This window comes from Argopecten irradians, chromosome 14 (assembly GCF_041381155.1).
Source record: "Argopecten irradians isolate NY chromosome 14, Ai_NY, whole genome shotgun sequence".
Lineage (NCBI taxonomy): Eukaryota > Metazoa > Mollusca > Bivalvia > Pectinida > Pectinidae > Argopecten > Argopecten irradians.
The window spans coordinates 37,699,480-37,723,299 of record NC_091147.1 but is presented as its reverse complement, the minus strand read 5'-3'; the positions used below and the strand labels follow the sequence as shown (position 1 = coordinate 37,723,299).

General features: G+C 35.2%; 1 protein-coding gene across 12 annotated transcripts in view; it reads right to left on the bottom strand.

The window, feature by feature from the left end:
- The window catches only part of LOC138307340 (ATP-binding cassette sub-family C member 4-like), a 118,159-nt gene that overhangs the window by 37,279 nt on the left and 57,060 nt on the right, over positions 1–23,820 (bottom strand). The window contains exon 8 of one of the 12 annotated variants that reach the window (XM_069248035.1): positions 15,998–16,244. The exons of 10 other annotated variants lie outside the window; for them this stretch is intronic. In XM_069248035.1, the coding sequence (XP_069104136.1) occupies positions 15,998–16,244 (247 nt within the window). Of the gene's footprint in view, positions 1–2,361; positions 2,612–15,997; positions 16,245–23,820 lie in introns of all 12 variants that reach the window. One more of the 12 variants, XM_069248033.1, reaches the window with a different exon arrangement.

The following is a 23,820-nucleotide window of genomic DNA, read 5'->3' as shown; positions in this document are numbered from 1 at the left end:
ATGGTCAATTTAACATGTATGAAAATGTCACGTATTTTGACACAACGACCATGCCGCATACGCTTCAAACAGCGGTGTTGGACGTCAAGTGGCGATCACAGCATAGAATGACGTCATTTGATTATTGATGATGTTGATAATGCTGACATGACACTGAGAAATAAGTAGTTCGGTCAAAGTTCACCGTGTCAGCCAATCAGAATGCGTACACGTGGTGAAACAAATTGTTAATCAACAGCTGCAATGTTTATTTGATACCGTGAGAGTTGAATAACACCACCTATTGTGGTAGAAAATTTCTTCTACCGTTAAGTTCTTTAATAGACTGCTATCTGTCTTTGCATATCTAAAAATTCTAACATTTATTGTCTTTTTTTGTTTTTTTGTTTAAAGATGCTCCACCGTTGACAAATGGTATTTTTTCACTATCAAAAACAGGAGCAGACGATTAAGTATTAAGTATTTTTCTTAAGTTACAAAAAGTTAATTTGCACCAAAGGCGAAACCAATCATTTTATATTATTTTTTTTTTGTGCTAATTAGACATATATATGCACAATTAAACACCAATTGTTGTTCAAATGATGAATATCATTTATGCTCTGTCGGCGGTGGAGCATCTTTAAATGATAATTGCCTAACATTGCTTTCATTTGACATTAATGTTATTGAATTGAGTATCATCAAAAAAACCTTACACCCTCATATAATCCTATAGCATAGAGCCATTATCAATACAAAATACTGTGTTATCATACATTTGTATGACATTTGTACGATTTCCATATAAATTGGTTCTCTTTTTACATTTAATATTGGCTTCACAAGAGTGATGTGAAGAGTTTTGTTAAACTTTTTGTGCCTTTCTGAAAAGGTTATAAACAGGTATAAAAAATGAATTGCTTTTTATACCTAATTTTGGTATGTGGTATGTTCAACTTTCAAACAGAGACCCTAAATGTTGACAAATGTTTGAGCATTTGCATAACTACATGAAGAAGAGCTTTATGACAACATTTAGAAAGTCTAAGAACGAGGCATTTTTAAAACCTCACAATTATTTTAGAAGAAAATGAGTAAAAATGACAATTAGAAAGTCAAAGCATGAGGCATTTTCAAAACCTCAAGATTAATTCAGAAGAAAATGAGAAAGAAAATAACACTGTTAAAGCTTGCATGGATTAGCTAGTAAAACAGAATTCTGGAGTTATACAGTTTAACTCACTCAAAGACAAGAACACAAGGTCGAACAACCATGAGATTAATATTAGAATATTTAAATACCACAACAATTAGATTATCCAAATCCACCATAGAACGGCATTCATGATTGAACCATAAATTTACTTAACATTCATTAATTATGAAATACAAATTTCCTCTCCCATCCAAATCCATGAATGAATCTTAACTTCACATTCATAATATAACTCTCCTCTCCCATCCAAATCCATCTTAACTCACTTAAATCAATATCCTCTCTCCCATCCAAATCCATGAATGAATCTTTGCTTTACAACCATATATGTAATATATCTTTTCTCTCCCATTCAAGTCTTGAACTGTTATGGACGATTGACAATGATAGACAATAGGTAATCATGATACTTTGACTCAGGTAACCTATAAACTTGAGCTGTCCTTTTTTCATGAATTGCTACCTTCGCCCTTTTCTGTGAGACAAATTATGAGATTGTGTTTTATAACGCCAGAAACAGACCTCCAAAGACGTTAAGAGTCAGCAGAGGAAAATATGTGTATAGTTCATGAATGAACCTTTACTTTATTATGTAATACAACTTTCCTCCCCATCCAAATCCATGAATGAACCTTTACTTTATTATGTAACACAATTTCCCCATCCAAATCCATGAATGAATTTTACTTTATTATGTAATAAAACTTTCCTCCCAATCCAAATCCATGAATGAACCTTTACTTTATTATGTAACACAATTTTCCTCCCCATCCAAATCCATGAATGAACCTTTACTTTATTATGTAATACAACTTTCCTCCCCATTCAAATCCATGAATGAACATATACTTTATTATGTAACACAATTTTCCTCCCCATCCAAATCAATGAATGAACCTTTACTTTATTATGTAATACAATTTTCCTCCCCATCCAAATCAATGAATGAAACTTTACTTTATTATGTAATACAACTTTCCTCCCATCCAAATCAATGAATGGACTTTGACACACATAATACTCTGTGATGTTGTAAAATTGATAACAATTAAACAAAATTAATTCCAGTTTTATTTTGTCTGCACAAAATTAATTCACTCAGCCTATCCATATTTATAATCACAATTGCTTGGAAGAAAATCTCAATATTCAATCACTGTTACCTTTGCCCTTTTCTGCGAGACCAAGAATTGAGATATGTTTTGTATGGCCAGGAACAGACCACCAAAGACACTATGGGCCAGCAGATACAGTAGAGGTAAGCAGGTGTAAAGTGCACTAGGGGTCAAAGGTTGGCCGGACAAGGTCGCTGGCACTATCACGCAGATATACATAATCCGCGGTCCGAGCATCCAAAATGTTGTCATTTCTCCTGATATCAGAGCAGATCGCCAAATATACCGTATCTCAATCCTACAAATTATTAAACAGTAAATTCCACATAATTATAACATTTATGATAATGATAACTGTTCAGTTAAATAAGGAATGATGGATACGGCATTAAAATACCTGTGATATTCCTTATTGGTTGCTGAAATGTTGAGTCAACCATCTATGATTGATTTTAATCAGGAAAAATTAACAATAAATAAAAATAAATAACACTCCAAACAAAAAAACGAAACAAAAAACAAAAAACAAAGAGCAAAAAATACACAAAAAAACAAAAAATAGAGTACTTTACATTAAACTATATTGATGTCTTTTTGTGTGTGTATGTTTTTTATTCAGATTAAAATCCTTATTTGATATTAAATGTGTAATTTTGGGGTCAAATTACTTTTAAAACAAATATTAATATCAGGAGAAGTCTAATGCCAAAGCAGTTATACTGCGTAATATAAGTATATATACTAGGAAATTAGATACACTACAAGCAATCGCAAAACTAGAAAGACTGAACAAATGCACACATTAACAGTAGCACAGAAGTGAGCAAATGAATTAGACAAAATGCTAGAAGAATGTCATTAAAATGAGGACTATGTCACTAAAATATGAGGACAATGTCATTAAAATTTGAGGACTATGTCATTAAAATATGAGGACTATGTCATTAAAATATGAGGACTATGTCATTAAAATTTGAGGACTATGTCACTAAAATATGAGGACAATGTCATTAAAATTTGAGGACTATGTCATTAAAATATGAGGACTATGTCATTAAAATATGAGGACTATGTCATTAAAATTTGAGTACTAAGTCATTAAAATATGAGGACTATGTCATTAAAATGAGGACTATGTCATATTAACATATGAGGACTATGTCATTAAAAATCCATATGGTTTGTATATACAATTTGTGATAGGAAAGTTTATAATTGTATTTAATAAGCTTATTCTTCATTCATTAATATTTTTTATTTGTGTGTGGGTGTTCTGGCATGGTTTTTTTTCCTTTTTAATTTTGATTTTTTTATCTGAGCTATGTAAACCATTGGTGTTTGCAATGTATTGAGTTCTCTAACCACTTAAAAGACAAAAGCTGCATGCACATGATATAAAAGATGAATCTCCATTTTTTTTATATTTAAAAGTACATCAGCACTGAAAGGTTCTGTACATTACCATTAAATAACTTGCAGATTTTATTTCAAAAATCAACCTTGACCTTTATTAATGTCACAATGAATAAACACCAACCTTGAACCTTATTTATTTACAATACATGTAAAGCAACCTTAAACACAAACCTTGACCCTTAATTAGGTTACAATACTACAGCAACCTTGACCTTTGTTAATTGCCACTGTGCACAATACCTAAATGTTGTTACTAAACCCAATGTAGGATTATTTACAGGTAAGTATTAATATTGGCAGTTAAGCAAGTTTTCTAGCATATCTATCATGGTATGCTAATGTGCACTAATGGATATGCCAGAATACATCAACGCATGTCAAAAATATGACAACCAATGCTTAAATCACCACCCTTGACCTTTGTTAATGTCATAATATACAAATACCAAACTTGGCACACTCTTCTTTACACACACTAACCTTGACCTCTATATTCCTTTACACACCCTGACCTTGACCCTCGGTTCCTTTACATACCCTGACCTTGACACTCTTATGTTTCTCATACCCTGACCTTGACACTCTTATGTTTCTCTACACATCTTACCTTGATCCTTTATGTCTCTTTACACACCCTGACCTTGACCCTCTGTTTCTTTACACATCCTGACCTTTACCCTCTATATTTCTTTTCACTTCCTGACCTTGACCCCTTGTTTCTTTTCACTTCCTGACCTTGACCCTGTTATGTTTCTTTACACACCCTGACCTTGGCCCTCTGTTCCTTTACACACCCTGACCTTGACCTTCTGTTCCTTCACATACCCTGACCTTGACACTCTTGTGTTTCTTTACACACCCTAACCTTGACCTTCTGTTCCTTTACATACCCTGAAATTGACCCTTTATGATCCTTTACAAACACTGACCTTGACCCTTTTATAGCTGACGTAAGCGTATGACAAGTATTCTGCACTCTTAAGCTGCAATCCAAGCCACATTTGCTTGATGAGGCCAATATAATTGATCATAATGAAAACAGATTCAGCTCTGATAGATTTCTCTGTCAATGAATATGGCATCAACATCGTAAGATATAGTAGCTTATCACCGAAATACCACACAGTCAAGTATTCCCTACCGGTACCTAGTTGTCCGAATCCAGCAACATTCCATGCTGTTCAGTTTGAAAATTGATATCAATTTTTTAAAATTCTGTCACAACTAACATTGATCCTCTTTGCTTATTGATAAACATTTTCTTGATATTGAAATTTGTCAATTTCTTTGTCAAGTACTTTACAAAGTGATATTCAAATTAATGACACAATAAATAAGTCCGGTGTCATGCATAAAAAGTACCCCCCTACCAAAAGGTATCTGGGTACTTTTTATTCCTGCATAAAAAGTACCCCCCTATTTAAAATGTTCATATTCAATAAATTTTGTCTGAAAATGGTTGAATTTAGTTAAAGCAGAACTGAGGGTTGCAGTTATCAGTGTCTGTGACCTAAACAGAAAAATCCCACCCCGAGGGCAATTTTTTATTTTATCTCTTATGTCTATTTCAACAAGTTTGGATAAGAGAAAATCATTTGACTCATACATATGCTATGCTTTATAATTTAGGAACACACAAAATCCAAATGGAGTATTTCTAACATGCAACAATAGTCACTGAAAAAACAAGCTCCTGCAAGCTTTTGGATTAAGCTCCTGCAGGCTTTAGGATCAAGCTGATGCAAGATTGGGGAAAAACCTTGTGCAAGCTTCATACTCAATGTTTAAAGCTTAACATTTTGCACCAAAATTTTAATGTCAGTTTATGCCACATAGTAACTTTAAGTCAATCAACTATGTTTATAATCAGGAAAACAAATGGAATCATGTTGTATGTGGAAATCTTGATGTACAGATATTTCTGTTAACTTTGGCAAAACCATGTAAATAAAAAAATAAGTTAACAACTTGAAACGGAAACAAGAGGCCCAGAGGGCCTGTATCGCTCACCTGGTTTGTAATGCCTAGGAATGTTCTGAATACAAGTTCATTGTTTCTTTTCTGAATTCCCCTATTGGGCCCCACTCTTTCTGCTCCAGGGGGTCAAAGCCAAAATTTATACAAGTTCTGTTAACCCCAAGGATGTTTCTGGGCCAAATTTGGTTAAAATCCAAGCAGAACTATATGACTATTAGCGATTTAAAGGATTTACCTCTATTTCCCCTATTGGGCCCCGCCCCTCCTGCCCCCAGGGGGTCAGAGCCAAAATTTATACAAGTTCTGTTCCCCTTCCCCCAAGGATGTTTGTGGGCAAATTTGGTTACAATCCATGCAGAACCCTAGGACAAGTAGCGATTTATAGGATTTACCTCTATTTCCCTATAGGGCCCCGCCCCTCCTGCCCCTCGGGGGGTCAGAGCAAAAATTTATACAAGTTCTGTTCCCATTCCCCCAAGGATGTTTGTGGCCAAATTTGATTACAATCCATGCAGAACTCTAGGACAAGTAGCGATTTATAGGATTTACCTCTATTTCCCTATTGGGCCCCGCCCCTCCTGCCCCCGGGGGCTCAGAGCCAAAATTTATACAAATTCTGTTCCCATTCCCCCAAGGATGTTTGTGGCCAAATTTGGTTACAATCCATGCAGAATCTATGACTAGTAGCGATTTAAAGAAAATGATGACGGACGGACGACGGACGCCGCGCCATGACATAAGCTCACCGGCCCTTCAAGCCAGGTGAGCTAAAAATGACCCCTCAAAAAACAAGCAAATCACTAAACTAAGAACACTCTGTTAATCTATATTCATGTTTATTGTGTTCGAGTTTTCTTCTGACTCAAATCAGTATTTGATAATAAGGCATTAGCCCAAGTTTAAACTTGTGATATTTCCTATGCCTATATATATCACTTCTTAAGTGTACTTACCAAAATTAATAAAAAGTGTGTATGTATCAGGCTTAACCTTATTTATGTACCATTTACACATAGATTGTTGTGCTGTTTGTAAATTTTGGCAACATTTCATAGAACAAATCCACAAGATTCGGTATATATTTCTTGACCGAATCCATGCCATCAAGTTCACTAGTGTCTATAGCATGAACAAGGATCGAGTGCTTGTTTCATCAGATTAGATTTTACAAAAGCATACACTTCCAGTCCTTTTTGACCTTGACCATATCGCTTTTTAAACACAACCTGAGTTCCACCCTCGAGTATGTTTCTTAAAAAATCCTGCCTTGACTCTGTTTCTTTACACACCCTGACCTTGACCCTATATGTTTCATTAAACACCTTGACCTTGACCATCTATGTTTCTTTACACACCCTGACCTTGACCCTCTATGTTTTTTCCAAACACTGACCTTGACCCTTTTATAGCTGACGTAAGCGTATGACAAGTATTCTGCACTCTCCAGCTGCCATCCCAGCCACATTTGTCTGATGAGGACAATATAGTTTACCAAAATGAAGAGTGATTCCACTCGGATAGATTTCTCCGTCAATGCATACGGCACCAACATCATAAGATATAAAATCTTATCACCGAAATACCACACAAAGTCTCGTATTCCTGACCAGTACATTGTTGTCCGAATCCAGTGACATTCCATGCTGTTCAGTTTGAAAATTAATTGATATCAATTTTTAGAATTCTGTCATTAGAAAAGATATTAACAAACAACAAAGAGACTCTTAGGTTATTAATCAGTTCCTTTGGGAGAGAACATCTATAGGCATCGTCTGTTGTTCAATCCTTTTTCAACTTATTGTAATAAAATTTTATTGAAATTAAACTTAATCAATTCCTTTGTTAAATACTTCGCAAAATATAATTCAAATTAAAGGCACAACACACACACATCCAGTTACACTATATAATTCAGAAACAAACAAAATCCAAATACAGTAATATTAGCATGCTATAATAACCAACTACAGTGTCACTACATGTAACAGTGGATACTAAAATAGTACTACAGTAGTTAGGGTGAGAAAAAATCATCAAGTTGTTATGAGATTAGGTGATAAAACAAAAATATAAACTATGTAGCCAGAAGATTACTAGTTATACTATATTAACCTTTGACCATGTTAGCTACAACCTCTCTATACAAACACCCAGAATCCAACAGCTAAATATTGTTTCTGATTGTATATTATTATAAAGATGATTATAAAGATGATCTTTTATACTATAACCTATACATTCAAGTTATGACCTTTTATAATCATTTCAATTCAGTCAAAATTTTGCACCCTGTTGATTTTTTCACAACTATAGACAACCCCTCTATCGGTCTTCCATTTACACTTTCATTTATATTTTAACTCTATGGAAAGCATGCAACTGGAGCTGTGATTTAGCCACAGACAGTCAGATCTGTGATTTAGACACAGACAGTCAGAGCTGTGATTTAGACACAGACAGTCAGAGCTGTGATTTAGACACAGACAGTCAGAGCTGTGATTTAGACACAGACAGTCAGAGCTGTCATTTAGACACAGACAGTCAGAGCTGCCATTTAGACACAAACAGTCAGAGCTGCCATTTAGGCACAAACAGTCAGAGCTGTGATTTAGGCACAAACAGTCAGAGCTGTGATTTAGACACAGACAGTCAGAGCTGTGATTTAGACACAGACAGTCAGAGCTGTGATTTAGACACAGACAGTCAGAGCTGTGATTTAGACACAGACAGTCAGAGCTGCCATTTAGACACAGACAGTCAGATCTGTGATTTGGACACAGACAGTCAAAGCTGCCATTTAGACACAGACAGTCAGAGCTGTGATTTAGACACAGACAGTCAGAGCTGTGATTTAGACACAGACAGTCAGAGCTGCCATTTAGACACAGACAGTCAGAGCTGTGATTTAGACACAGACAGTCAGAGCTGTGATTTAGACACAGACAGTCAGAGCTGCCATTTAGACACAGACAGTCAGAGCTGTGATTTAGACACAAGCAGTCAGAGCTGCAACTTAGACACAGACAGTCAGAGCTGTGATTTAGACACAGACAGTCAGAGCTGTGATTTAGACACAGACAGTCAGAGCTGTGATTTAGACACAGACAGTCAGAGCTGCCATTTAGACACAGACAGTCAGAGCTGCCATTTAGACACAGACAGTCAGAGCTGCCATTTAGACACAGACAGTCAGAGCTGTGATTTAGACACAGACAGTCAGAGCTGCAATTTAGACACAGACACAACAGACAGTCAGAGAGCTGCATTTAGACACAGACAGTCAGAGCTGCAACTTAGACACAGACAGTCAGAGCTGCAATTTAGACACAGACAGTCAGAGCTGTGATTTAGACACAGACAGTCAGAGCTGCCATTTAGACACAGACAGTCAGAGCTGTCATGTAGATACATACAGTCGGAGCTGCCATTTAGATACGATAATTTTCCTCAGTTGCTGTGTGAAAAAATCAGCTTCACTGAAATGTCCCTTTTAGTGGATTCATGGCATATATAACTAAATCTGACTGACCTTTAGTCTCATTGAACTAATGTAACCTGCTCCCAGATTCTCGGTGAGGAATGCCACCCTATCTAGGATTCTCCGTATGATCATCGCACATAGCATTGCCATGTACAGGGGCCGAGGACGTATATGATATCCCTGTATGGTCGCTGCGATAAGAATAGTCAGGATCAAAACTTTGGCACTTCCCAACCAAATCATATCGATCACCAACGACGACAAACGTTGTTTCTGATGAATAGGTCGAAGTTCAGCTCTGTTTGGAATTGTAAATATCAAAAGTCGCAATCTGAGAAGTCTTATTTCATAAGTTGCAATCAAAGAGCATGAAATTCAATAATCTTTTGCTTCAAATCATGTCATTTCATCAATCATGTAAAAAAAAAACAAAAAAAACAATTGTGTCCAAAAGCTTTTTTGTTAATTTTAGATTACATGAATTTGCATTTCATATTGCTTTTCATGTACCATTGGAGAAAACATTTCCAAAATACAATGGTGAAGTTTTTATGTACTGTAGTGAATCAATGAAACAATATTGCAGATTGAAGATATTTCAATAGATCTTCAATAATGTTCAAAACATGTGATAATAATAAATAGCTATACAACTCAATTTCTTGTCACCGAGCTGATTGCATTTATGGGCGATTCCATTTGACCAGGAATTAAAACTACAGAAAAAGACTAGCTGATGTATGGTTAACATGCAAGCAACACAAAAGAATTACAATGAGCAAGCCATAGGACCAATATTTCTTTATAATAGTTTTTTATTGAAACATCATTATTTAAACTCAAGCACCACAGAAAATTAATAATAAACTCTACCAGCCTTATAAGGACAAATGCGTTTTAGGGGTATTTAATGAGTCAAAGAGTATTAATAACTTATTGCTGGTAAAATTTAATCATGATTACTGGTAAATATAAACATGATTACTGCCAAAAATATTATCAAGATTACTGGTAAAATATAGTATGTACAATAGATTACATAATCTTAGGAATATATGAAAGACAGAGATATGTAGGAATGTCAAAAATCTATATCTAGTGACTCAAAGTGTGTTATACATCCCCATCCTTCATACCAAGCATAAGGAAAATGTATTCAATGTCTATCATACCACATTACTGACAGACAGTCGTTTAAACAATTATGTGTTGACGACGACATAGAAGAAAGATACATGTATCGCCTGACACTGATAGAAGGTCAACAACCTACACACAACTCAAGTTCTTGTCATTACTTAGTGGATTGAAATGTTAATGTTTACTTTCAAACTTATACGAAATGATGAATTTGTTTGCAGTGGAGGCATTATGGAACAATGAAAGCTACCTTAGACAAACAAAGAATAAGTGGATTGAAATATGAATGTTCTCTTTTAAACTAAGATGAAGTAATGAATTCGCCACTAAAGACATTATGACCATGAAAGCTACCTAAGGCACACAGAGTTTGGTAATAATACCGTAATATGGACAACATTATCAAAGTTCTTCATTGTTCCTTTTATATTTTTCTCCAAATATAGAAATGCCTAGCAAACTAATTTGAATAAAGATTCCGTTACAAATCACAAATATGTGTAAAAGCTATGGAACTGTTCACAGATGCTGATCTGATCTGTTTATTAGGATTTAGTAAAATTACAGGGCTTTTAATTCAATTAGAACTCAGATAAGTCCCTTAATCAGAATGGCATGGACCTTCCGATCAATTTAAACTCGACCTTTGATTTGCCTGACCTTGACCATGGTAGAATGACCTTGACCCTTGGTACTGACCTTGACTCTTCTTTGACTGGAATAGGCTGCCCCAGCGTGCTCTCCACAAAATCCTAACTTGTCCAGGAAATCACGGTAAATCAGTACACAGGCCACAGACACGTAAATGCCTTTGGATGTAAGATGTACATTTTGCGCCGAAAGAATGGCCAAAATTGTACACATGCCACAGACACGTAAATGCCTTTGGATGTAAGATGTACATTTTGCGCCGAAAGTATGGCCAAAATTGTAAAGAAAATGAGTTTGTCGCTTCCTATCCACACTATGTAAACCATTACAAATGCACACAGACGATAAAATTGTACCTTCAACTCATTCCTGTAGGATAAAACGGAAATCTCTTTTAGAATTGTTGGTGGGTTTCCTTCACAAATAATCAGTGGAACCTAATAAGAGCTCTTAAGATATTGAATGAGTATTTTACAGGTTTTTTTTGTTGGTCCAAATTTATACCAATCTGCAATTTTTTCATTGGTCCAAATATTTACACCAATTTACAATTTTTTCATTGGTTCAAATTTACACCAATTTACAATTTTTTCGTTGGTCCAAATTTACACCAATTTACAATTTTTTCGTTGGTCCAAATTTACACCAATTTACAATTTTTTCGTTGGTTCAAATTACACCAATTTACAATTTTTTCGTTGGTCCAAATTTACACCAATTTACAATTTTTTCGTTGGTCCAAATTTACACCAATTTACAATTTTTTCGTTGGTCCAAATTTACACCAATTTACAATTTTTTCATTGGTTCAAATTTACACCAATTTACAATTTTTTCATTGGTTCAAATTTACACCAAACAACCTATCAAAACTCTCTCCTAACCCTGCAATTTTACCTGATCCTTTGAAATATTACAGATAACTGAAATTTTCTTTATCCATATCATAAATCTCTCTTTCGAAAACCAAACTTTGAACAAGAGGCCCAGAGCTGTATCTCTCACCTGGTTTGTAATACCAAGAAATGTTCAGAATACAGGGTCATTGTTTCATTTCTGAAGGAATTTAAAGATTTACCTGTAAGTTCACTGTTGGGTCCTACTCTTTCTGCTCCAGGGGGTCAGAGCCAAAATTTATACTAACTCTGTTCCCCTTCCCCCAATGATGTATCTGGTCAAATTTGGTTAGAATCCATGCAGAACTCTATGACTAGTAGCGATGTAAAGGATTTACCTCTATTTCACCTATTGGGCCCCGCCCCTCCTGCCCCCTATGGGTCAGAGCCAAAATTTATACAAAATCTGTTCCCCTACCCCCAAGGATGTTTCTGGCCAAATTTAGGTAGAATCCATGCAGAACTCTATGACTAGTAGCGTTTTAAAGGAAATGTTGACGGACGGACAACGGACGCCGCGCCATGACATAAGCTCATTTGGCCTGACAAATGGAACTCGACTTTAAAAGGAATTCACTTGTATAATGTTCCTTTAACCTACACCTGTTAGGACATCAAACCACACCAATCCATCATTAATGTTTAATTAGTAACACACACAGGTGACCAATGTAGTATATTTCTCAGTATTCACCAAGGTTAAAGAACTCTATATTATTTTTCCCGATGCCCCAATATCATATATATTTTATATGGATGCAGGTTTTCAATTTATTCCTCTGTGCATACCATGTTATGATACTGTTCAGTTACTCAGATGGATGTATCCTTAAACTATAGCAATTGTCATAATATCTAGGCTTCTACCAGATAAAATTAATTAATTTCAATTGAGCCTTATACAAAGGTATCCTTTTCTGTTATCATGCATTATTGCCTCATTAACTGTCCATGTTCTAAATGTTTCAAAAGTAAAAAGGAGAGAAAAGAAAATGTCAAAAGAAAATTTTCAAAATCTTTGAACAAACTACTACAAAGAGAAACAACACCAATATACTTCAGCCTCCCAAAACATGACCCAGGCTGTTACTAGGATGTTAAACCTAGCTAATAACTAAAACCAAACCAATCAACTATTATACAGTCTACTATAATAAAAGACGAGACAAGAGCCTGTGACTGTTTATTGACAAGGCAAGGGCATGTGGTTGTTTATTGTTCATAGACGAACCAAGGGCCTTTGGTTGTTTATTATACATAAACGAAACAAAGGCCTGTGGTTGTTTATTGTTCATAAACGAAACAAGGGCCTGTGGTTGTTTATTGTTCATAAACGAAGCAAGGGCCTGTGGTTGTTTGTAGATGTAAGACAAGGGCCTGTGATTGTTTGTAGATGGTAGACAAGGGCCTGTGGTTGTTTATTGTTCATAAACAAAACAAGAGCCTGTGGTTGTTTGTAGATGTTAGACAAGAGCCTGTGATTGTTTGTAGATGTTAGACAAGAGCCTGTGATTGTTAGAGAAATAACAAATTATCTTACAGGAAAATCATGAGTATTCACACCAGGTTCACATAAACTGAATTTATTTCATTGACAGAGGTATCTTTATTTCATCCATTTTCAAATCCTATATCTGAAAATTGATGTGCAGATAACAGTGGGTTTGTATCCAGGTTATACCTTTACTACAGCATGTGATTTATCCTCACAAACAACACCATTGCACAGGACTAGCAAAAAAGCTTTCAAATGTGCTGGTGAAACATAAATATGATACATCTAAGAAATAAAATTACATGTACAATATGAAATGTTTTAAAAGTGAAACAATCGTCACCCTACTGCACTTAAAACTTCACTCTGAATGAACCCTAATACAACAGCTACTATTACCAAACCCAAATCGTTCGCAAATTCATGATTCATATGTCTACTAAAGGCCGAACATGATAACTGCAGATTGGGCACGTGGATGAACATCTTGAGATGTAACCAATGGGACAAGAAATGTACATATATGGTGAAACAGCATTAGCAAATCACATAATTGTAGCAAGTTTAGTAAATTAGTATCTTATTATACATTAAGTGATATGGTCGCCATCGATCTAGCTTCATGCTTAGGGGGAATCTCCTTTAGCTCAGTCAGTAGAGAGGCGGACCCGTAAGTCCAGGGTTGTGGGTTGGACCCATGCTGCTGACACACTACCCTGTTTCATTTCTAAAGATTTTAATCTCTCGACTTGTATAAATTTGAATTTGAAATATTCTTGTAAAGCCTTTCACCTCTCACCTACAAACATCACATCTAACCCCTCTTTATATGACCTCTGACCTCTGTAATGAATCTAAAATGCTATGTTATAACCTTGATATGACCTTTCACCTCTTTGAACTTATACTAACCTGGAACCTTCTCACACTGATCAGACAAGCTCCACTGTAATCCATATTTAGTCCAAAACGGTCTACGATTTCTCGGAATCTCTTAGTACAAAGGAGCACTATGAAAATGGCGTCTGCTCGAAGGCGTAAGCCCTGAATGCTTGCCGCCAACATCAGACAAAAGAGCACAAACTTTTCACACATGCAGAGAATCACGATGACGGTGAATACAAGAAAGTAACGAAGCTTCACAACCAACTCAGACCTGCATGCAGAAAAAATAACACAAACTTTCACTGCTGCAACACAACTAAATGGCCACCACAAGTAATAAGATGGAATTGATACCTACTGTGGCATGGAAACTTATGGACAAAATGTATGGCTGCATGGAAATTTTCACTAGCATGGAGACTTTGGTAGCATGGAAATGGCATGGAAACATATATTAACATGGAATCATAGCTGCATGAAAATTCCCAGTAGCACAGAAATTTATGGTTGCATGGAAATTTACAGTAGCATAAAAATCTAGTTGCATGGGCCGGCATGGAAATTAGCAGTATAGAGAGTTATAGTGATACAGTAATCTTCTGTGGCATGGAAATTCATGGTGGCATGGCAGCCATGGTCAGATTTCAGACAAAACAGCTCGACAAACAGAGAAGGAAGTTTCGCAGTATTTTGACTTTTTTATTATTTCAACCATGAAATTTTTCAAACATATTTACCAATTTTCATGGTTTGTTTCACAGCGTTCGTTCACTGATAATGAAACGTTATCTGTAAAACCTTCCTTTGGTCTCTGCTCGTGGAAGGAATTCAAATTGTAACCATTGTTTGTCTTATCTGTATCACGTAAACGAATCTGTATTTTGTGGGGCTTAAAGAGGTGGATTGTCGTTCAATTTTTTTTTTGTTTTTTTGTCCATACTTTTAGAATTATTTCGTCGCCAATGTATCATCTTTTACAAGTTCCGAATCAGTTCTATAGACATATAGATTTAAATTAAACATCTCAGCCCATTTTCTATTATATAGACACACAGATAATGACTTAAACATCTGAGATCTGTAGACACACAGATAAAGACTTAAACATCTGATATCTATAGACACACAGATAAAGGCTTAAACATCTGAGATCTATAGACACACAGCTAAAGGCTTAAACATCTGAGATCTATAGACACACAGCTAAAGGCATAAACATCTGAGATCTATAGACACACAGCTAAAGGCATAAACATCTGAGATCTATAGACACACAGCTACAGACTTAAACATCTGAGATCTATAGACACACATCTACAGGCTTAAACATCTGAGATCTATAGACACACAGCTAAAGGCATAAACATCTGAGATCTATAGACACACAGCTAAAGGCTTAAACATCTGAGATTTATAGACACACTGCTAAAGGCTAAAACATCTGAGATCTATAGACACACAGCTAAAGGCATAAACATCTGAGATCTATAGACACACAGCTAAAGGCTTAAACATCTGAGATTTATAGACACACTGCTAAAGGCTAAAGCATCTGAGATCTATAGACACACTGCTAAAGGCATATACATCTTACCTCCCTCCCAGCACTATAGGTATACAGCTATAAGCTTAAACATCAGAGATCTACAGGCATACTAGTAGAGGTTCACACATCAATATGATCTTGTTTTTCTGGAATATCAGAATCAAACCAAGAATCAAGCCAAAAAGCCATTCACTAACCTTTATACGCTTTTGGCATGAGTAAGCACCGCCACCATGCGCAAAACACATTCCCAACTTATCCAGATTCTCACGAAAGTTTGCAGCACACAAAAGTGATACAAAAACTTGTTCTGGCTGAAGGTGAAGGCCTTGTGCAGTTGCCACAGCGATCATTGCAAGGAATATAAACTTATCACTGCAGATCCATATTATACAGTGCATCATGAACATACACAATCCGTAAAACAGTACAATCAACTCTCGTCTGCAAATAAACAAGCATTCTGAAATTTAATATTATTTACATTGAACTTTTATTTTGATACGGAGACATGTTCATACATTCTAACCTGCATGTTTGGATCCCAAAAAGTGTGAAAACACTGATAAACACAATATCAAAAATATAAAGAACGTCTTCAAATTGAGATACACATATCAAATTTTGCCAATCTGATTAAAATACAGATCCTTATAACCACTCCGTTATATAAAGGATCTGACTATATCCCATAGGGGGTCACGTCCAGATGACCTTTATACCATGTAGTCTTCATATCAGATACATTTTCTACACCTTGTCACATCCATTGAAAACGATATTTCGTCCCAGGATACATATACAATTAGCTTTATTGTACTCTTTGGGCGAGATGACTACATAAACCAAAATAATTTTAACAGTTTTTTCAAAACTATTTCCTCCCTGAAATTCACTGTCAATTTTGCAAGTAGCAGTTTGATTGGCCATTTCCAAAGGTCACCTTTTTTCAAAACTATTTCGTCCCTGAAATTCACTGTCAATTTTGCAAGTAGCAGTTTGATTGGCCATTTCCAAAGGTCACCTGGACATGACCCCTAATGGAATTTTCCTCTTATCTAACGGGATTTTCTCAGATCCTCTTATCTAACGTAGTGATAATAAGGATCTGTATTTTAATCAGATTGAAATTTTGCACAACCCAAATTTTTTTTCAAGTAAAATGAATGAAAATATGGATGAAATTATGTTATAAAACGAGTTAAATAAATGTTTGAAGGCAATACAGGTGATAGACCCATCTCACTTTAATTCTTCAGTTTTTGAGAAAAATAAGACGTTAAAATAGACAATAGAAAATAAAATTTGATCTACAAAAGTACATCCCTTATTGACCAATCACAAGACAGTATGAAACAACACCTCATGATTCCCCGAATCGGAATGTACCCGAGCGGTTCGATTGACAGTTGGTGATCCATCAAGTGCAGTTGGCAATCGATTTTTTATCTAAAAATTTATATATTTGGTGGATAAACCCATTCATCCCTGAAAGTTCATAATGAACTATTCCAGTCTTTGAATTAGAAGAGTTCAAATACGCCTCCAGGGGTAAATGATTTAAGCTTCTGCAGGCAGTGTAGTGACTGTAAAAAATGCAGTTTGCTTTCAAGGCTAGGAATCAGATGAATTCAGAAAAGATTTTAAAGAAAATTCTGAAAGTTTATAATATAAGACTCTTTCATACATGGATATGAAGGATAGGGATAATCCGATATTCTACCTGATGGTCACAAAATATTGTAAAACCCCAGGCTTGCCGAGGGTTTTACAATATTTTGTGATCCTGAGATTTAAAGAAAATTCTAAAATTTTAAACAAGCTTAGGAACATCGAATAAGCCTATTTAGTAGCATAAGAGTAATACGTATTCAGAACAGATTTAAAGCAAATTCAAAACATTAACTTAACTTTGGAATATCAAATAAAAGAAACTGATAGGCATAATTGTGCTGCGAGAATAGAAATTAAAAGAATAAATCAAAGTGTAGTCAACTAAAACCTTAACTCACCCCTGAAATGCCATAATAGACTGGTCTAGTCTTCAATACAGAAGAGTTTAAGTGCATCTTCAGGGGTGTCTGAGTTAATATATAATTTCTTTGGACAAACAAATTGATTGGTCAGTACATATTTCCTTAAATGTCAAAAATTTACATTATCAACATAAGATTTATTTCAGTTTACTTACCAAAATAGTAATCATCAATTCCTAAATGACATTTATATGAAACTAGGACCCTTTGTTGTAAATTACAATGTGACCATCAATTATGATAAAGAGCATCAGAAATCAATAAATGAAAAATTTAAATACATATGTAATGAAAATGAACTTTCTAATTCTTTTTTTACATTTTATTCTACAACTTAAAATTAGATGCTAGCATCTACAAATTAAATACTTCAATAGATGCTAAGAAACCACAAGTAAAATCAAATGGATAAACGTAGTTCCAACAAAACGCACATCTGCAAAACAGATGAAAATAGGAAATCAAATTTTATAAGAAGTAATTAATACAATGCGTTCTTGTCATTAATGGTGTTTTCGGGAGACTGAAAAAGTCCTTTATGAGAATAAACTATGGCACTGTAATTCTAAATGTCTTTTACATTGGTTTCAACATAAATCAGTCACAAAGATAATTAGACACACCATCACTATCAAGGTTATACACACACGATTTAATTAAGCATTAATTAAAATCTTAAGAGATATTTATTACAGTACCTGAACCGTTTAACGTTCCCAAATTTGCGTTTCGTTTGCGTTTGCGTTATTTCCGTTAGCAATCGTTAGCGTTAGCAATCGTTTATCGTTAATCGTTATCGTTTGCGTTATCATAACATCTATGAAATTGCGTTTACAATCGTTTGCGTTAGAAATCGTTTGCGTTAGAAATCGTTAGCCACTAAAAATAGAACCAAATGCCGGTGAGATGCTTTGACGATCCGGATATGATATTACGTTTACCGCTTCGTGTAGAAGCGATTATCATAACATCTATGAAATAAAAAAAATATGAATAAAGTGTATTGTATTGCATTTTATATCTCTTTTGGATGTATATATGTTTGTTAGATGTGGTTGAAATAAAAATATGTACAGTAACAAGATCGCATACATGACGTACGCTCATATCCGTGAAAACGTTCTGAAATACTCGTATTTAAATGACATTTCAAAACTTAATGTGATTATCACTTTTTTATTATTATTATCAGAAACATATATCATATATATGTTTGTAGTTACTATGATTTCTGCGAAAGCAATTCAAATATTAACGAAACTGTCTTACAGAATATTAATGTCAACTGAAAGATTACACAAGAAAATAGCTAAAACAGATAATTAAAATATAAAAATGTTATTACAGACACGCTGCATAATATTCTTCTTGTTAAGTTAAATATTATCAATGTACGAAGAACGCAATAAAAGACTCGGGAGATTTGTAAATAAATTCGTAAAATTTAAAAATCATTAACATGACGAGTTTGAACACGGGGAATAGGTGAGATTTAAAAATGTTGTTGTAACAATTTGTTTGTTATTTCTTAAAATGTCGGACAAATATGACACTTAGAATAATACAATTCTCTCTTAATACATACGGTTGTACATGTCAAGTAATTTGTAAACGTACGTGTGAAGTGGAAACTTTGTATCGAGTACAGTCATGTTTGACTTCATTGTGTGATTATCAGTAAAGAGATGTTGTAACAATTTATTATTTCTTAAAATATCGGGTAAATATGACACTTTAGAATAATACCATTCTTTCTCCATACATACAGTTGCACATGTAATTCATTTTGTAAACGTACATTTTGTACATGGAAACTCTGCATCGAGTACTGTCGTCTTTGACTTAGTTTTCATAGTCAAATGTTTATATGATATACAGAAACTCTAATCCCGAACATACTCCAGTTTTTCTTGTACTTTCGTTTGTATTTCAAAACATCAAGATCCGTAATTCATTTACCGTCAAGCCGTGTCCATGATTATAACAATGGTATTTCCGGTTTATCATAGCCGGTCGTTTTGCGTTAATCGTTAATCATTAGCCGGTATTGCGTTAATCGTTTATCGTTAATCGTTAGCGTTAGCAATCGTTAGCGTAAGCTAACGGACGATTTTTTTGCGTTGCGTTTGCGTTAGGCTGGGAACGTTAAACGGTTCAGGTACTGTAGTTAAAGGCCGTCTATCTTTCAAAAACGTTCCTAAAGTTGCAAAAGTTATTAGCTTACCGTTAATACTACACTCAAAATGGCCTTCTGAACAATGAAATTGAAATAGATTAAATGTTTATATTTATAACGCGGGTCATCTCATGTTTCCAGCCGCCGTTCTAATTACCGTGTGTTTGTTGACTATCACTGCGCCAGACGGCAAAACAGCAAAATGAATCTTCACTGTTAACATAAATTACGGAGGGAATCTTGCAATTATTTGATTTTGTAACCTCACCTTAGGCCATCAATACACATTTTCTGATGTTATTGTTGTTTTTAAGAAAATTAAAGATGCTCCACCACTGACAGAGCATAAACGATACTCATCATTTGAACAATAATTGGTGTTTAATCGTGTTTATGTATGTCTTATTGACACAAAAAATAATTCATTTCGCTGTGTAATAACACTATTGTGGCGTCACAGGTAATAATGATGTCATGATAATCAAAGTACTGTAAGTACTGAACCGAAAAAGCATTGATGTAAGACAAATTTAGTTCAAAGAAGGCAAATATGTCATTAGTAACATTTTAGGGTGTGTATTTTCTTGTAAGTCTCATGTCATTATCTAGTTGGGTTATTTATCTTCCAAGTATTCATTTAATTAATTGTGGATAAATTGTTAAGATTGCAGACAACCATTCCTTCTCATATCAAAAGATGAATCTAAAAATTATGAGAAGATTTAAGAAAATGCTAGAAAATTTATTTCAGATTTGAACTTTGAACCTATCTTGAATTCAACAGCTTCAACAAATATTTACAGTCAGTGTCATGTGACCTTTTCTCTAATGTTTGAATATAATTGTCTGAATAACAAAATAAAGAAGAAAAAAAATTGTAGTTATGATTATTTGATAATTGATCTTGAGGACAAGGCCATGGAGACCTACAGCTAATAACAATCTGCAGTATAATGAAAACAAGGGAACATTAAGACTCCATTAAGAAGAAAGTATAATCTGACACATGGATATCCCTTGATGGCATTTTTACAAAGTCCATGGCTTATGCTGCAAATGTTGTTTATAGACCTCATTTATAAGGAACTATGTGCAATGCATATACTATACAAGTATTTTTTTCCCGATGAACTATGTGGTACAGATCTATTACAGGAGGAAAGGGCAAAAGGCAATTAATTAGATAATTATCAAGAGAAGAAATGAAATGACAACAAGAGGCCCATGGGCCTTTACGGTCATCTGACTCATGGCACAAAACAACAAAGTCACAGTATAAAGTAGTGGTTAACAATTAATATAAATAGTACAAGGAACTCCTTAGTTGAATATGTAAGTTTCTGAAATAGGTAAATGTCATTTGTTGAACAAACTCGGTTGCCCTTCATCCATATATGGTTGTAACCCATTCAAGGATTAATATAAGGAGTCAGATTATAAAGCCAAATTTCAGCTAAGCTCCCAGTTTGGACCTCCGCCGTACTATCCCCATGGGTCTTAGCCTGGTCCTTTATAAAATATGATTGTCCTCACCTAAAGTTCCCCCTTCTGAATCAATTAAAACCCCTTTAGACCAATTTTTCATTGAGATCTGAAATGAACCCCAACACAGGAAGTGGGCCAGCAGCCATCTTGAAATACCAAAATTTTTTACGAAAATGTTTGCATGTTGTTCGGCATCAATTAAAACCCCTATAGACCAATTTTCATTAAGATCAGAGACTGAAACCTTAAAACAGGAAGTGGGCCAGCGGCCATCTTGGAATACAATAATCTTTACGAAAATGTTTGCACGTTGTTCGGCATCAATTAAAACCCCTATAGACCAATTTTCATTGAGATCAGAGAGTGAAACCTGAAAACAGGAAGTGGGCCAGCTAAAAGTAAGAAAATTTGCCCTTTTGGGGCCCCACCCCTCAGCCCCTAGAGGTCGGACCAGGCTCATTTATATAAAATATGATTGTCCTTCCCCAATGATGTTTAACACCAAATATAAATGAAATCCATCCAAGGATGAAGGAGGAGTAGGATTTTAAAGCTTAAAATAAGAAAGTTTGCCCTTTTGGGGCCCCATCCCTCAGCCCCTAGGGGTCGGACCAGGCTCATTTATATAAAATATGATTGTCCTTGCCCAATGATGTTTCACACTAAATATAAATGAAATCCATCCAAGGATGAAGGAGGAGTAGAATTTTAAAGCTTAAAATAAGATAATTTGCCCTTTTGGGGCCCCACCCCTCAGCCCCTAGGGGTCAGACCTATCTCAAATATACAAAATATGATTGTCCTTCCCTAATGAAGTTTCACACCAAATATGGATGAAATCCATCCAAGGATGAAGGAGGAGTAGGATTTTAAAGCTAAAATTAAGAAAATTTGCCCTTTTGAGGCCCTGCCTCTCTGACCCTAGGGGTCGGACCAGGCTCATTTATATAAAATATGATTGTCCTTCCCTAATGAAGTTTCACACCAAATATGGATGAAATCCATCAAAGGATGAAGGAGGAGTAGGATTTTAAAGCTTAAAATAAGAAAATTTGCCCTTTTGGTGCCCCACCTCTCAGCCCCTAGGGGTCGGACCAGGCTCATTTATATAAAATATGATTGTCCTTCCCTAATGAAGTTTCACACCAAATATGGATGAAATCCATCCAAGGAGGAAGGAGGAGTAGGAATTTAAAGCTAAAATAAGAAAATTTGCCCTTTTGGAGCCCCACCCCTCAGCCCCTAGGGGTCGGACCAGGCTCATTTATATAAAATATGATTGTCCTTCCCTAATGAAGTTTCACACCAAATATGGATGAAATCCATCCAAGGATGAAGGAGGAGTAGGATTTTAAAGCTTAAAATAAGAAAATTTGCCCTTTTGGTGCCCCACCTCTCAGCCCCTAGGGGTCGGACCAGGCTCATTTATATAAAATATGATTGTCCTTCCCTAATGAAGTTTCACACCAAATATGGATGAAATCCATCCAAGGATGAAGGAGGAGTAGGATTTTAAAGCTAAAATTAAGAAAATTTGCCCTTTTGAGGCCCTGCCCCTCTGACCCTAGGGGTCGGACCAGGCTCATTTATATAAAATATGATTGTCCTTCCCTAATAAAGTTTCACACCAAATATGGATGAAATCCATCAAAGGATGAAGGAGGAGTAGGATTTTAAAGCTTAAAATAAGAAAATTTGCCCTTTTGGTGCCCCACCTCTCAGCCCCTAGGGGTCGGACCAGGCTCATTTATATAAAATATGATTGTCCTTCCCCAATGATGTTTCAAACCAAATATGGATGAAATCCATCAAAGAATGAAGGAGGAGTAGGCTTTTGTATAAATAGTCTTACGCACGACGCACGGCGGACGGCGCACGGCGCACGACGACGGACGAAACGCGATGACAATAGGTCATCCTGACCTTCGGTCAGATGACCTAAAAACTAAGGGTCAAATGTTCATTTAAAGAATTGGTTACTGCATCAAAATCAAAACTGAATTGTTTTGAATTATTGTTTATTCAAAAATACTTTAATACAAACATGAAATAACATCACAATACATTATTTTTTCTAGTTCTCTTCTGTGATACACACAATGTATTCAGGCATATTAGTAAGTAATGAGCAGTTCTTGATACTTTGCTGCAATATTGAAGAAAAGTCATATCAAAGTCAGATTCAGTATGATACTGTCTCTATATAATGCATAAAATGGACACTGAGAATTCTTAACAGCATATTAAAACAACCATTCTCAAAATCAGTGTGTTATTTGTATACATTGACATGTACAGTGGACCCTCGATAATCTGGACACCT